General features: G+C 36.2%; 1 protein-coding gene across 1 annotated transcript; it reads left to right on the forward strand.

The window, feature by feature from the left end:
* The first annotated feature begins 2,715 nt into the window (after positions 1–2,715).
* On the forward strand, positions 2,716–13,750 carry LOC140163866 (uncharacterized). Its single transcript, XM_072187180.1, has 12 exons — positions 2,716–2,924; positions 3,940–4,311; positions 6,018–6,263; positions 7,755–7,886; positions 8,107–8,256; positions 8,722–8,841; positions 9,417–9,563; positions 10,643–10,954; positions 11,368–11,438; positions 11,858–12,092; positions 12,362–12,652; positions 13,428–13,750. Exons 1-12 carry the CDS (start codon positions 2,849–2,851, stop codon positions 13,748–13,750), a joined length of 2,475 nt encoding a protein of 824 aa, XP_072043281.1. The 5' UTR covers positions 2,716–2,848.
* Positions 13,751–13,995: the final 245 nt, after the last annotated feature.

Genomic DNA, 13,995 nt, shown 5'->3' on the forward strand with positions numbered 1-13,995 from the left:
TATAACCAACCATTTAATTAAAGTATCACAGTGAAAATTAGAGTATATACTCAAGATTTTGAATGCTTAAACTGGTTCCAAGTCTGGGATTTGTGTGATTTGACTGTCAGAAAACATGCAGAAAATGAATGTTTTTGGCTCTTTTTTCAAGAAACTAGTGAACTTTTTCTTTTATCTCCAGTTAGGACTAAATAAATGGTTAGGATTGAGTTATGTTTCATTTGGCAGAAATTGACAAAACCTTTTTATCTCAAAAATTAGTGCTGTATTTTTCTGGAATGGGGAGTAAATCATATTAAAAGTCACAGTAGTCCGGTCTTTGTTCTTGATTGAATCGAGTGGTGATTATCGTGTCGAACAAACGGATGAATACTATCCATTCAACTGTACACAGAAAACTCCTGTGAGTCAGAAGTAGGTCATTTGACACATTTGACGTCTTTTTCATTTAACCCACTTAGCTGGTTCAAATGTCCCATTACATCATTAACCTTAATTGTACATTGTTTCAATCACAGATCAGGTACAAGATTGGTACCGGAGCTAATTTGGGTTATTTTGCTTACTTACAAAGAGAAATATCCAACTTGAAGCTCAGAAACGCAACTGTTGATGGTTCGAATCCATCGGAAGTACCACGTGTTTTTGTTTTCTCTCCATTTTTGTAGGTAATTTTGTCATCGTCATAAAGCATTTATTTTCCAGTGAAGCTTCATAAAGGTTATTAGTGGAATGGAAGTGAAACAGGACCTTATCGTCATACTTTGATAAGCTTCCGTTCATAGTTTAAAAACTGACTAAATAGATATGCAATTAGATCATAAGTTCAGTAAGTGTGAAGTAGCCTGGGACATGTATGGTTGTGGAAGTGCGTCGTATACATGTTTTATAATATTGTGATTGTTGTGAAAAATCAAACATGAGCGTATGGGGCTGGTATATAATATAAAACCCCTTTCTCTCCAATAATGTCTGTAAATGTATATAAAAACATAAAGATAAAAATTCGTCGCTGTTTTTTAGGCAAAATGAGTTATATAAACTTTTTAAATCTATGAATGAAACTCTATATACTCTTGATACCTAAATGTAATACGTTAATGAGATATGGCACTAATTAGTATGATAAGACATGTTTTTATGTAACCAAGTTGAGCCGTTCGACTACTTTTGGAGTAGAGGCTGTGCTGGAATGGCTAGGTTTGTCATGGTTTTGACACCACAGAATGTATATACATGTATATGCATTTGTGTTAACTTGAAACCATGACAAATTATCCGTCTGATGATCGGTATACCCAATGATCGTAAGTGAGGGTATGCTGTGAAACTAGTAGTAACGGTTGCCTTTTCCAGAGATCTATACTTTGAATTTGTTTCTACGCTCACCTGTAAGTGTAATGGGTTTGAGCACTTTTAATTCCAAAGTTAGTCACCTGAAAAATAATACTGAAAAATAAAAATTATAATATTGATACAACCTGAGCCAAAAACTCTACTTTGTTGTTGTTGTTGTTGTTGTTGTTGTTGTTGTTGTTGTTGTTGTTGTTGTTGTTGTTGTTGGGTTTTTTATGAGTGGTAATGCGTCAGCTAAATTGCTTAAATCGTTAAGTTTAGTGAGTAGATTGCCCCAGTTGAGTCACACTACTTACTCTTTACTCCTCTTGACTCGCAAGTTATCACTCGTTGCGTGTCAGTCTGACATTTACCCCGGGACATTTTCATATCAATATCATAACCCTATAGAACTACGAAGGGCGATTTTTTATCCGTCACACTAAAACGCACGCGTTTACGCCCAAACGACATAAGCTAATCGTAAATTCATCCTTTGCGCTCATTTTAGTGGTACAATTTTTACCTCAGGACCTTACCCGTACAAATGTACGACCAAAATGTACGACAAGAATTTTCTCACTATGTACAATGATGTAACGTCGAAGTTCGCTGGTAAACAGTCCAGTCGTTAAGAAATGCCTCTAATTTGAACCCTTTCGAGAGAAAATACAGACAATTTAGTATTTCTCACAATTGCAAAGTATAATGCAAACCAAATTTGCTATAATTTTAAAAGCTTAGTTTGGCTCACAGCCATATCAAAATGTTAATGATTGAAATTGTATCATAATATATTACACGTTTAATGGGAACCGGTTAAATATATTCAATGTAATATTAACTTATAAAACAGTAATCCCCAAACAAAGCAAAAGAAAAGAAAATACGCCAAAGAACATGACGAATACGCCAAAGACGAAAAGAAACAAATACAATTTGTATTCACTTTTCACTTGTAAATCCGGGTCAAGCATTGCTCTCATTATCAAAGTTTAGGTCTGATGAGAAATCGGACCATATAAACACACCAAAAAAGAAAGTGCCCACTACTTTTGGTGGCCATAACTTGACAGCAAAATTAATATAAAGCAATATATATAATTATTAATATGAACATGTGGCAAACTTTATTATATAGCTGTTGTATGATGAACTTGTGCAAAAAATATTATTTAGTGTGTAAAAGGATATGTGTCAATGGTATCAAGCACAACGTATGTAATGGGACTTTCTTTTTTTGGATGCGTATAATATTAATAGGTCGGCACGTTTTGCAATAAGGAAGTAATTCAACGTGAACCCGTGTATCATATATTTGGAAACTCCCGTCTGTGACTGTGATGCTATCAATTATATTAATATTGGTCAGAACTCACATGTAACGACAGTGATATTGCTCAAACCATTTCCGATTTTCCAAGTTTATACTATCCAACATTTGATTTAGTTTACCTTAAAGTTAGTTGTGTACTTTTCTCATGCATGTTTCTCAAGGCAAGATATCTAAATCATGCAAGCCTTATTCTTGGTAGAAATACAAATCTTTGTGGTGGTAACACTGGTGTGTACTTTAACATGGACGGCAGGTGAGTGAAATTATTGAAAGACGAGAACAATAACGTTTATAAACTTTTGTTAGACCGTGATCATAAATATGTCATATCAAATAATATGTGAGTACGCGAGTTTTCACGTGTAATGCGGGGAAGTTAACTCATGCAAACACGGACTTCGTTTCGCTACCGGTTTAGTCAAAAAGTACAATGCGGAGTACAGTGTGTATCACCGCTCGCCAAACTAGATTTCTAGTGAGCGATTTTCCACTCGCCATAGACACTAAATATCCCTCGCTGTGAATCTCCCAAAATTAGCCATTTAATCAGCCAATTCAGCATTCGGTGCCCCTCCTAGCGGAGAAAGTCAAAATTTTTAGCGCACTTAGCGTGCATTTCATCACAAATACATACTTACCGTTTTAAGACCGAAGCTCTACTTGATTATATCTAAATAAGTGACATTTGTGAAAATTCAACCACTCGCCTAGCGACATGCTAACGAGTGGTTGACCACTCGCCTTTAAAATCTAGACGGCAAGGCCTGGTATCATGCACACGACAACTTGGGTTATTAATAATTACTCAAGCGAATTAGCTAACTTGTGAATTTAAGCTAACTTCTGAAGAAATTTGGTGATAATTAAAAAGCTGTATATGTATTTTGTCATAGTTTTAGTCGCCCATAGTGCGAGTTGTGATTCAGGACACGAAGATCTCTGACTACAACATTACATACCTAATATGAAAACCCGAGAATGTTAAATTATTGTAAACGAGTTTTTGCTACTTCCGTACGTACCAAATTATGGGCCAAATTATTGGTTCCAAAGCCGCCTCACACTTAACCATAAGGTCAACAAAGGATATCCTACATCAAATCGCAACCGACCTTTTGAGATCTTATAAAGTGATTTTAAGATTAAATTTAAAGGCGTCATGATATTTGGAGCCTCTAGTCGGAGTGATGGTATTACTTACACATTTTGGCCACGGTTTCATTTTAAACGCTCAAAACACTTTTATTAATGTTAATTGTTCCCGATAGAGTACAAAGTAGACGTAACTGTGTTAGACGACAGTCCCCTTGTTGGTTCAGACTCAAGTGAAGAATACAGAGCATACTTGTCATGGAACAGACGAAGTGCAAATTTTATTGAGATTGGTAGAACCAGCAACACAGGCACAGGAGAGATAGGACAAGGATATATGAACCCTCGCGATGGACCCAGTGTTCCACAAGAGTCGGGTTTTCCTGTGAGTACTTACATAGACATTGAAAGCAATTCTGACAAATGGAGACGGATGGAGGTAAAAATGCCCAGGTCAAGAAGCCTAAATCGTATTGGAGTATTCTATGCCACAACAGAATACAACTCAAACCGTGTTACAATTCCAATAATCAAGATGTCTGAATCTGGTAAGTTAATTTTCTTTGGAAATGTTATTGTATTATATATGATTGACCTCTTCCATAATTCTAAAAGTAAGGCACAACATTTTTTTTGGTCCTATAGCGCTATCGGTGCCCGAAGAGGTACCGATGACACTTTTTATCATACCCTTAATATTTGTACAATGCATTTCTTTTTTATTTAAATGAAAAACAATAACACTCTGCAACTCTTAATTATTATGCTTGATACAATTTATTATATCTCCAGGGAGCGATGTTAAGAGTCATCGGTACCTAATCGGGCACCGATAGTTCTATTGGACCAAATTGAACGTGGTACCTAAACAACTAGTTCACCATTTTTGAAGTAGTAATGTATCGTTCACGAGATATAAATTGTTACACGTTTTCAGATATCTTACCTTGCATAAAAGATTGAAGAATTAAAGCACAAACGGACACGCGCTAGCGTGAAGTTCTTTACAAGAATGAAATTTTTCATACCCTTACAGCTTTCACAAGAGGATACATGTATTTTTCTGTGTTCCTGTTCCGTCTATTTCAATCATCCTTGTTTGTTAATGTCTCGTAACAACAGTAAATTTTGGTCCAAATCCATGACATCTGGCCTTTTAATCCAGAGTTAAGACGAAATTTTGCGCGTCAAAACAACCAAACCTTTTCCTAAGATTAAACCCTTCGGACACGAAGGAAGATGACTCGATCAAAAAAATATTTTGTATGCTTATTATAACTATTTTGGATAGTAATTTGTGAAAAACTGAAAAAAAAAAAATACCTCATCAATTATGCAAATTAGGGCATGTGTACAATTGTACAAATTGTGACTAAGTGACGACGTTTACAATGATTTTTTGGATACAATTGTACACATTATGACTAAGTAATGGCATGTGAAGCAACAAACTTGAACCCTTTGTTTCTTTTTTCTGTTGCCTTCATACGTCCATATCTGTAGGCTCTTAACTCTCATTAATTTGGTATAAAATGCTAATAAACAGTTCTTGTCTTTGGAGAGACCGAAAAAGACATCACACTTAATAAACTTGATTTCTGAGATTAATTTTGTTACTCCACTCTACACGATCCATTTTCGGGCCCATCAACGACCAGTTACTCCTAACTATCTCTGTAATAATAGGCCTACATAGTGGTTTTTCCAAAAAATGCATCCAGAGCAAATTATAAACTGAATGGCAGTATTGACAAAAGAGTTAAAAATAACTTATAATGATGTACAAAGTATACTAAATAACTCCTATATATTGATAAGATTAGTCACACTGTGTACAACTGAACACAATATATTAGTCTTATATTTACAAGGTGAGACACACTGTGTACAATTGTACACGCCATTTAAAAAAAATTCTACACCACATATGTTTGAAGCATTTGATCAAAAATAGTGTTCCATGTTTTCTACAGGTCTTACACTAACCCCCTGACTAGAATTTAGCTTGTTCACAATGATATTTCATATAAAATTAAAAAGGGAAAGTACGTGTCTTCTGGCAACGTGCTGTAGTGGGTGATGCCCTCTTAGATTATGAAAAGTGACATTCAGTTAGGCGAGGGCGCTCTGCACTGGAGGATAGCATATGAATGCACAATTGTGCACATGGTGTTTGTTTGCAGTAATAAGCTTCCCCTGGTATACACGGAGCAATAGAAGTCCATGTGAAGGGGATTTATTCATCTTATTACAGCTACAATAAAACCAGTGCGCTATACGAGAACCATCGGTATTGGGGAATCCATAACATTGAGAGTGACATCAACTGTTGGAAATCTACGCTGGGTTCACAATAACGGTGACGTCATATCAAGATGGGACGACCAGACTGAAGTGACAATAAACGTCGTACGACTGGCAGATGAAGGGATCTATGAATGCTTTGAAGAAGGCAGAAGAGAAATGGGTGAACATGCTATCATGAGGCTAATTGTAAGAAGTAGGTATTTTAACCTTGGTTTTACTACTGATGTATATTTTAATTTTGACCTCTTGTGTGTGAAATATTTGACATTTGACTTATTCGACCTTTTAACTCCTGAATTAACTAAGCACCGTAGAAAAATAATTATGACGATTTACTTTTTTATTCTGTGTGATAATATGAACAATTGCAGACACACTACATCATGTTGGAAATATTTTTTATACAAGTTTCCCCCACTGTGAAGTTCGACCCTCGTGAACCACAGGGGGCATAGAAAAAATGGAACCAATCATTTATCGTTCCAGGCTTCTCGTTTCAGGCATAAGGATGCCAAAAAACAAAAATTCCAAACCAATAGTGCCCTATACTACCAGGGTACAAATTCATTTATTTATTTATTTATTTATTTATTTATTTATTTATTTATTTATTTATTTATTTATTTATTTATTCATTCAAGACATTCGAGGGATCTTGAATTCAGCGGTTCGGAAAATGTAGGCGTAATGACACGGGCACTAGCTTAACCCCCTTGATACTACAGGCTGAATCAAGAAGAAGTAAACTCATGCTTGAGGGGGTGTAACTCGAGATCTGTGAGGAATCTGCTCAAAATGAAAATACCACTAGAAAGAGCAAATTCTACACGTCTAAATAAAACAGGAATTGTGCAATTGCTCACAGCAAACACAAGTTATACTCATTTTAATACAACCACCCATTTTTGTAGCTGCACACGGTTTCACTTCCCAAGTAGGGCCTACCTATTATATTGACTGTTAAGGCGCGATATTCAAATGCAAATGAAGTTCTGTGGCAGGTGTGGTTTCGATCAATAATTCCTACATGTTAAAGGGCTCTTTTCAATACGAATTTGACCACTTTGCACTACATTATAATAAAACGGGCCAAATGACAACATGGCACCACAATTTACTGCACGGGATCGTACGTTTCTGTCGACAAAGTATCATGAAACTTAGAGTCCCACTGAAGGTCAGCGTCTTTTTCGTCTCCAATTTCCTACAGCTAACCGGGTTTCATGTAAGGGAGCAGTATATAAGAATGTGAACAAGCTCAATGGGTATGGGACACTAAGGAACAGACAGCCGGAAGCTTCAGGCAGACCACGAACTGTTAGATCACAACTGAACATTGCTAGAGATCTCAAGTTACAGCCCCTCAAACATGAGTTTACTTCTTTTTGACTCAGCATGTAATGTACATTTACAACATTAACCAAACAAGCACAAAAATGTTCTTAAAACGTTTATTCAAAACATTTTAATAACATTTAAATTTTGGGTTATATCAATATCATGAATACGTTTTTAAGACGTCATTGTAAAATATTTTGGGCAAACATTTTTGCAAAACATTTTTTTCGCGTTTTCAAAAATGTTTTATGTAATGTTATTAAAACGTTTTATACCTTTATTATATAACCGGAGATTTAAACCTTTTCTGTAAAAAGCTTGGGTTTGCTTTGAATTTATCTTACAGCTTGCCCGAGCGGAAAGTACGGATCAGACTGCTCCAGCAACTGTGCAACATGTTGGAATGGAGGAGTCTGTGCTGCTGATGACGGAACATGTTTATGTCAACCAGGTTTTTCCGGCGGCGGGTGTGGTCAACGTAAGGAGCCAACAAAAGTATTATTTATTATCAGTCGAATAGTTTTGAGTCCTAAATATTACATATATTAAAGCCAAATGTTATTAACATTTCATGATCATTTTTATTGTATGCCTATGCTTGCGTTATTTTAACCACACACCATAATAACTCATAATGTTATCAAGGACCAAGGCTCAGGTTTGCACCCTGTCTTTATTTTTATTTTTTGTATTGCCAGGTGGCAATGCGGACAGTAATTACTGGGGAGCCTTCGCCTCGTTGTATTGTAGTAGCGGTGGTGGTAATTGCAGAGGAGCTCTTATATGTGGTCCGGATCCCATTGGATGTTCATGTGTTGCGGGATATACGGGGCTTGATTGCAATACAGGTTTGTTTGTTTGTTTGTTTGTTTGTTTGTTTAATTGTTTGTTTGTATGCATGTTTGTTTGTTTGTTTGTTTGTTTTCATACGAACAAAACCATGTAAACAGTTGTAATGTGAATAAAGTAGGTCCATGCACTAGACAATGTATTCACCATCAGACACGTATAAAACTTCCAAACCTACATTTGGCATATCTGTGATATTTTAAGGGCAACATATTAAAGTTTTGGCCTGAAAAAATCATTACATAAAAAATAAAATCGACACAATACCGGTATTTCTTAAAGCGATTGGGGAAGAGTAGGATAGCTAGGGGTACTCTCATGGTTCATTAATCCAATTCTAAGTGAAACATGGGAGGAGTGGAAATCTAAATTTGATCCACACAAGTTGCCAATTAAAATTCAGATTTACTACTAGGGCAAGTCAATACCGCACGTTTGTTTTTATCACTTTTACATTATGACAGCTTGCCCTGATGGTTTTTATGGATCTAACTGCGACAGGAAATGTAACTGTAATGACTGTCATTCTGCGAGAGGCTGTGACTCTGGTTGTTATCCTGGTTACGAATATAATTACTGCCAAGGTAAGAATTCAATCATTTGCTAAGTTCTATGGCAAAGCGGCAAATGATGCAACCAATTCGTAACATCAAATGGGCGTGTCAAATGTTCACCACACAACATATCGCTAAACAAACTAATGTTATTTACAATGTTGAAAAACATGTTTTCGAAATGTTTTGTAAATATATTACTGTTAGCATTTTGTCAATATTATAATATGTTGGTAGTATTGTTGAATAACAAAATAGTTTTGATGATAAAACTTTATGTAAAGGTAAATTATAAAAAAAAACTTTCATGGGGAAAATGTTTCAAATGTTTTCCATTATACCCCCTTGTGTTTGCATAGATGTATATAACTTCAGTTCAAAAGTAGCCAGTATATTGGGGAATGTTGCAAGGTACTGCTATCGTCAAAAAACACCGGAGATGTGATCCATTCTTCGTCTCTTTTGCACTAATTTTGTACTACGTTTCTATTACTCTCTTTTGCTATCAATAGTGTTAATAATTATCTTTCAACATAATTAAATGAATCACCTCATAAGCCTGTTAAAACACCGTTTAAGATTCTTACATCTTAATATGTCCATAGGAAGGAACGTATGCCCTGATGGTTACTTTGGTGCTGAGTGTGATTTTACGTGTCATTGTCAGGGAGGAGACTTCTGTGATAAAACCACCGGTGTCTGCGACAATGGAAAATGTGCTTATGGATGGGGCGGGGATGACTGTCAACAAGGTAGCCTAATATTCAAAGAAAGATTACAAAGATCATAATATCAGTATAAACTATAACAAGAACCCGATATTCAAAGCATATGAGACCTAACGACGTATCGGTAAAAGGGGGTCTTTCGGAGCTGCGAACTGTAAAAATCATGAACCTTTTTTGGCTTTCTGATTGAAATCCAACTCAAAAAACAGAAATGTGAGGAATGAGTATTTTAGGTGCCTTAAAATGCTGACATCAAAATCAGGGGTTTTTCAGCGCTTTGTATTGGATTTCGGGCTACATTAGCATGTTGTCATATAGCCGTTGTCATATAGCAGGAGGCAGTATATGACGGGTAAATGAATTGTATAAGATAACCATATAAATTAGTTCCTGAGAAATGTGTATCAAATGTTAATAGTCTCACTACATAGGTTATGATAAAGGCACTGTTTGGCTATCATAGTCACCATAGATTTAGCCGAAAACAGGGGCTAAGTGCACGGGCGTTAATCCCGGTGGGGACAGGGGACGTGTCCCCTCCCCCCACACATTTCAGCAAAATGACCACGTTTTTTGTTCTGCAAGTTTTGTCCCCTTTTCAATCCTTTTTGACAATTCAGACCGACCCCCCCCACACCCCCCCCCCCACACACACACACACACACACACACATTTCAAGCCGGATATGCGCTTATGGCTAGATGGAACACAGAGTGGCACATTTAAACGAGGTCTATCATTGTGTACAAATTCAGTAAAACAAAAACAAAAGACAGCAGTACAGGTTGCTCCTAAAATTAACCTGACATACCTGAAAGTAACCTGTTCATAAATTTTATGTCTAACTTTGGTTACGATGGTGCTCGAGGCTTACCAAGATCATCTATCAAACCTTTTATGGCATTCTCTGTAGACCTCGCTGTATTTTAGAGGATTTTTGGAAGACTAGCCCATACAGTGTAGATGTGAAACGTGAATATCATCAGTGTGGTATATCTGAAGGTAACAGTCGGTTTGTATTGGTTTTGTAGGAAATATTGCAATTAATTGTTGGCTTCTTTTTAAACATGTTAAAACACACCATAATGGTTCTTTAAAAACAGCATTGCCTTACTTTTACGATGATGACCAACTCAAGACATACACCACAAGTACATCGGTGTTCCTAACTTGGAGAGACTGGAATAAGGCAATGGATTACGGCACTGGACCAATTGACCACTATATGATCTTCTATTGGACTGAAGATGATACTGGTACTTTAAACCTGCGATCATCTGACTCGAAAACGGTCATCTTTAACCTATCTATCGAATCATTGTACTATTTTGCTGTGGCTGCGGTTAAAGTAGTAAATGGAGAGTCGTTGGAAGGGCCGTCTAGAAGGAATGTATCAGCCACTACCGGGTGTGGAGGTAGGCGCGCTGATTTTGTTGCTCATAACCAGGGACAGGCGATTTGCGCGACGCAGTATTTTCACATCTAATTAAAATTATTACTAATTTTATTGTCATTAGTTAGTTAGTTAGTTAGTTAGTTAGTTAGTTAGTTAGTTAGTTAGTTAGTTAGTTGCTTTAATGTTGGCGGTGTGATGAATACAATTCCCACTTTCATATTAACCTATACTTTATTGTACAATCAAACGATATAGAAAAATTATCGAAATTTTCAATTTTTCATTGACCTTGTAAAATATTAATATCATATCAATATTAATATCATTCAGTTTTCGTTCTTCGTGTCCATTGATGTATAATTTGTGGACAAGATTATTTTTCATTACATATAACATTATATACTTTGGTATTTACATTATGTTCGATTTCAGCTCCCAACCTCTCACCAACAATAACGGATGTTAGTCAAAGTAACGACAACGAAGTAAGGTTGGCGTGGTCGGTAAGTGACTGTCGGTACTACCGTAAACGTTCGCCTAATGGCGCTATGGGCTCGTTTGACATAACTGGAATTTTAGACACAAACTAAAAACTAAAATCCCACCAGCAAATAAGGACACATACCCTTAAATCTTGTTGGGATTTTTAGAGGAGGAGCTTTCTATTTGTACATGAAATTTACCCCCAAGGCAAAGCAGCCCAGGTGCGCCATTCGGCGAACGTTTACGGTATTATCACATCGAGTTAAACTAATATTGGTAAAAAAAAGACTTATGCTGATATTTCAATCAATATTAAGACTTAAAGCGTATGGCACTCTCTTTTGAAGTTGAAGTGTAAATGGCCTCACGTTCAAAATTCGCAGACACTTGTGATCCTTTTTACTGATTGGAATTCATTATTTGTTGTCATTGTTTACAGATACCCCCTGGATCAGATTGGATGCAATGTTCCGAAGGATTAACTGGGTTTATTATCACCTACTACGCTAACAGTTCAACAGAAAATACCACAGAAATAACTACCGATGCTCAAGTCACGTCATTTGATTTCACATTGGCAACGCCATGCGACAAGTATAGATTTCGAATTCGTGCCAAAAACAAAGGCGCGGAAGGAGACGATAGCATAACTAAAAATGTTAATTTTTTTGTTGGTTAGTTCCAATTCTAAATAGATAAATACATAATTAAATACAGAATAAATGTACAGTAAATACAAAGTAAATTACGTATACTGAATACATAGTGGAATATATCAAAAATACATTTATGAAACATAAGATATCATTTACCATACATTTCAAAAGTTGGTAGAACATTGATTGCAGTATATGCCCTTCTTCAAATAATACGCTCGTATACGGTTTTGGTTCTTTTAAAACGCTTAACAGACTTTTGTCTGCATCTGTCCTCCCCCAAACAGCTCCAGGAACAGTGGAAAGCGTTCAGCTACAAGATGACATACTTCAGTGGAACGAGCCTGAGAGCACCTGCGCAGTGATTGGTTATTCGGTCATTGTGACTCTTATTAATCTTGGAAATTGTGAACAAACCAACAGACAAGTCGCAGATACAATGGTGGTTGTATCAAATATTACACTCCCTGGAATGCATTTCTTCTCAACATACGAAGTCAGCATACAAGCATGGTCCGGTGATAGTAGTTTTGCTATGGGAGACGTTAATACTATGGAGTTTGAAACTCCTGAGGCTGGTAAGATATGAAAACTATCAGTAAACTTATGATCCTAGATTTTCATCTGCGGGCCATGAATAGCTACCCATTAACACTCCACCGCCATACACCACAAACAACAACATCAAGATATTGGACTACATACGCCTTAAACAGATCCGTTCTATGTTAATCCTATGTTATGTACCAGAAGAGCAATATCTGGACATGTAAAAGTTGCAGGCCTTTTCGTAAAGAGTAGAGGATCAACCCGGCCCTGTTTTCTGTCACACTCAGCATTGAGGTCAACTCGCGCTGCTCTTAGAGGCTTGACAGCCTATCGACCCGTGGCGCGCTTTGAGGGATCTGAGTATCCAGAAAGCGTGGACAAATGCCGTATTATTATTATTATTATTATTATTATTATTATTATTATTATTATTATTATTATTATTATTATTATTATTATTATTATTATTATTATTATTATTATTATTATCATCATCATCATCATCATCATCATCATCATCATCATCATCATCATCATCATCATCATCATCATCATCATCATCATCATCATCATCATCATCATCATCATCATCATCATCATCATCATCATCATCATCATCATCATCATCATCATCATCATCATCATCATCATCATTATTATTATTATTATTATTATTATTATTATTATTATTATTATTATTATTATTATCCTAACAATTCTAGGGAAAAGTCTAGCTCCCTTTATCTAAAAAGTGGCAACAAGAAGTATAACACTTTATCACTTGTCTTATTTGTACCCATATAGCCCCTTCGGGTCCACCACAGGAAGTAAATCACAAGTCACCAGAAGATGGTATATTGAATTTTACTTGGGATTTACCGTCATGTGGACAACGTAATGGACAAATAGTCAGATATGAATATGAGTATTGGATACAGTCTCTGAAAGATGATGTTAAGAACGGAAGTACAACATATGAGGAGATAACTTTGTCGGATTTACATAGCAATAAAACGTACGTTTTCCAAGTGCGTGCTTATACTAAGGAGGGCCCAGGACCATTCAGTGAAATATATGAAGCAGAAGCAAGTGGTTCCTCATCAGGTAAGTTGAGAGCAACAGTCTAATACAGGCTGTATCAAAATGATCGGTACCCATCATTTTCCAGTGATTATGGACAAGATTGCTACATAAAAATGCAACATTAGATCCATCTCATTTGCAGATAAACGTTATTCAGAGTCCTGGTCATTATTTTGTGGTCATATCAAGAGCAATCCAGTGTTACATTTTGAAGGGGTATGCCTTTCAATCAATATCAAAACTGACAGCTACGGTGCTACCTCGTGACGTCACGCTGGGTAAATTCCAT

This window comes from Amphiura filiformis, chromosome 11, assembly GCF_039555335.1.
Source record: "Amphiura filiformis chromosome 11, Afil_fr2py, whole genome shotgun sequence".
In the NCBI taxonomy this organism is placed as follows: domain Eukaryota; kingdom Metazoa; phylum Echinodermata; class Ophiuroidea; order Amphilepidida; family Amphiuridae; genus Amphiura; species Amphiura filiformis.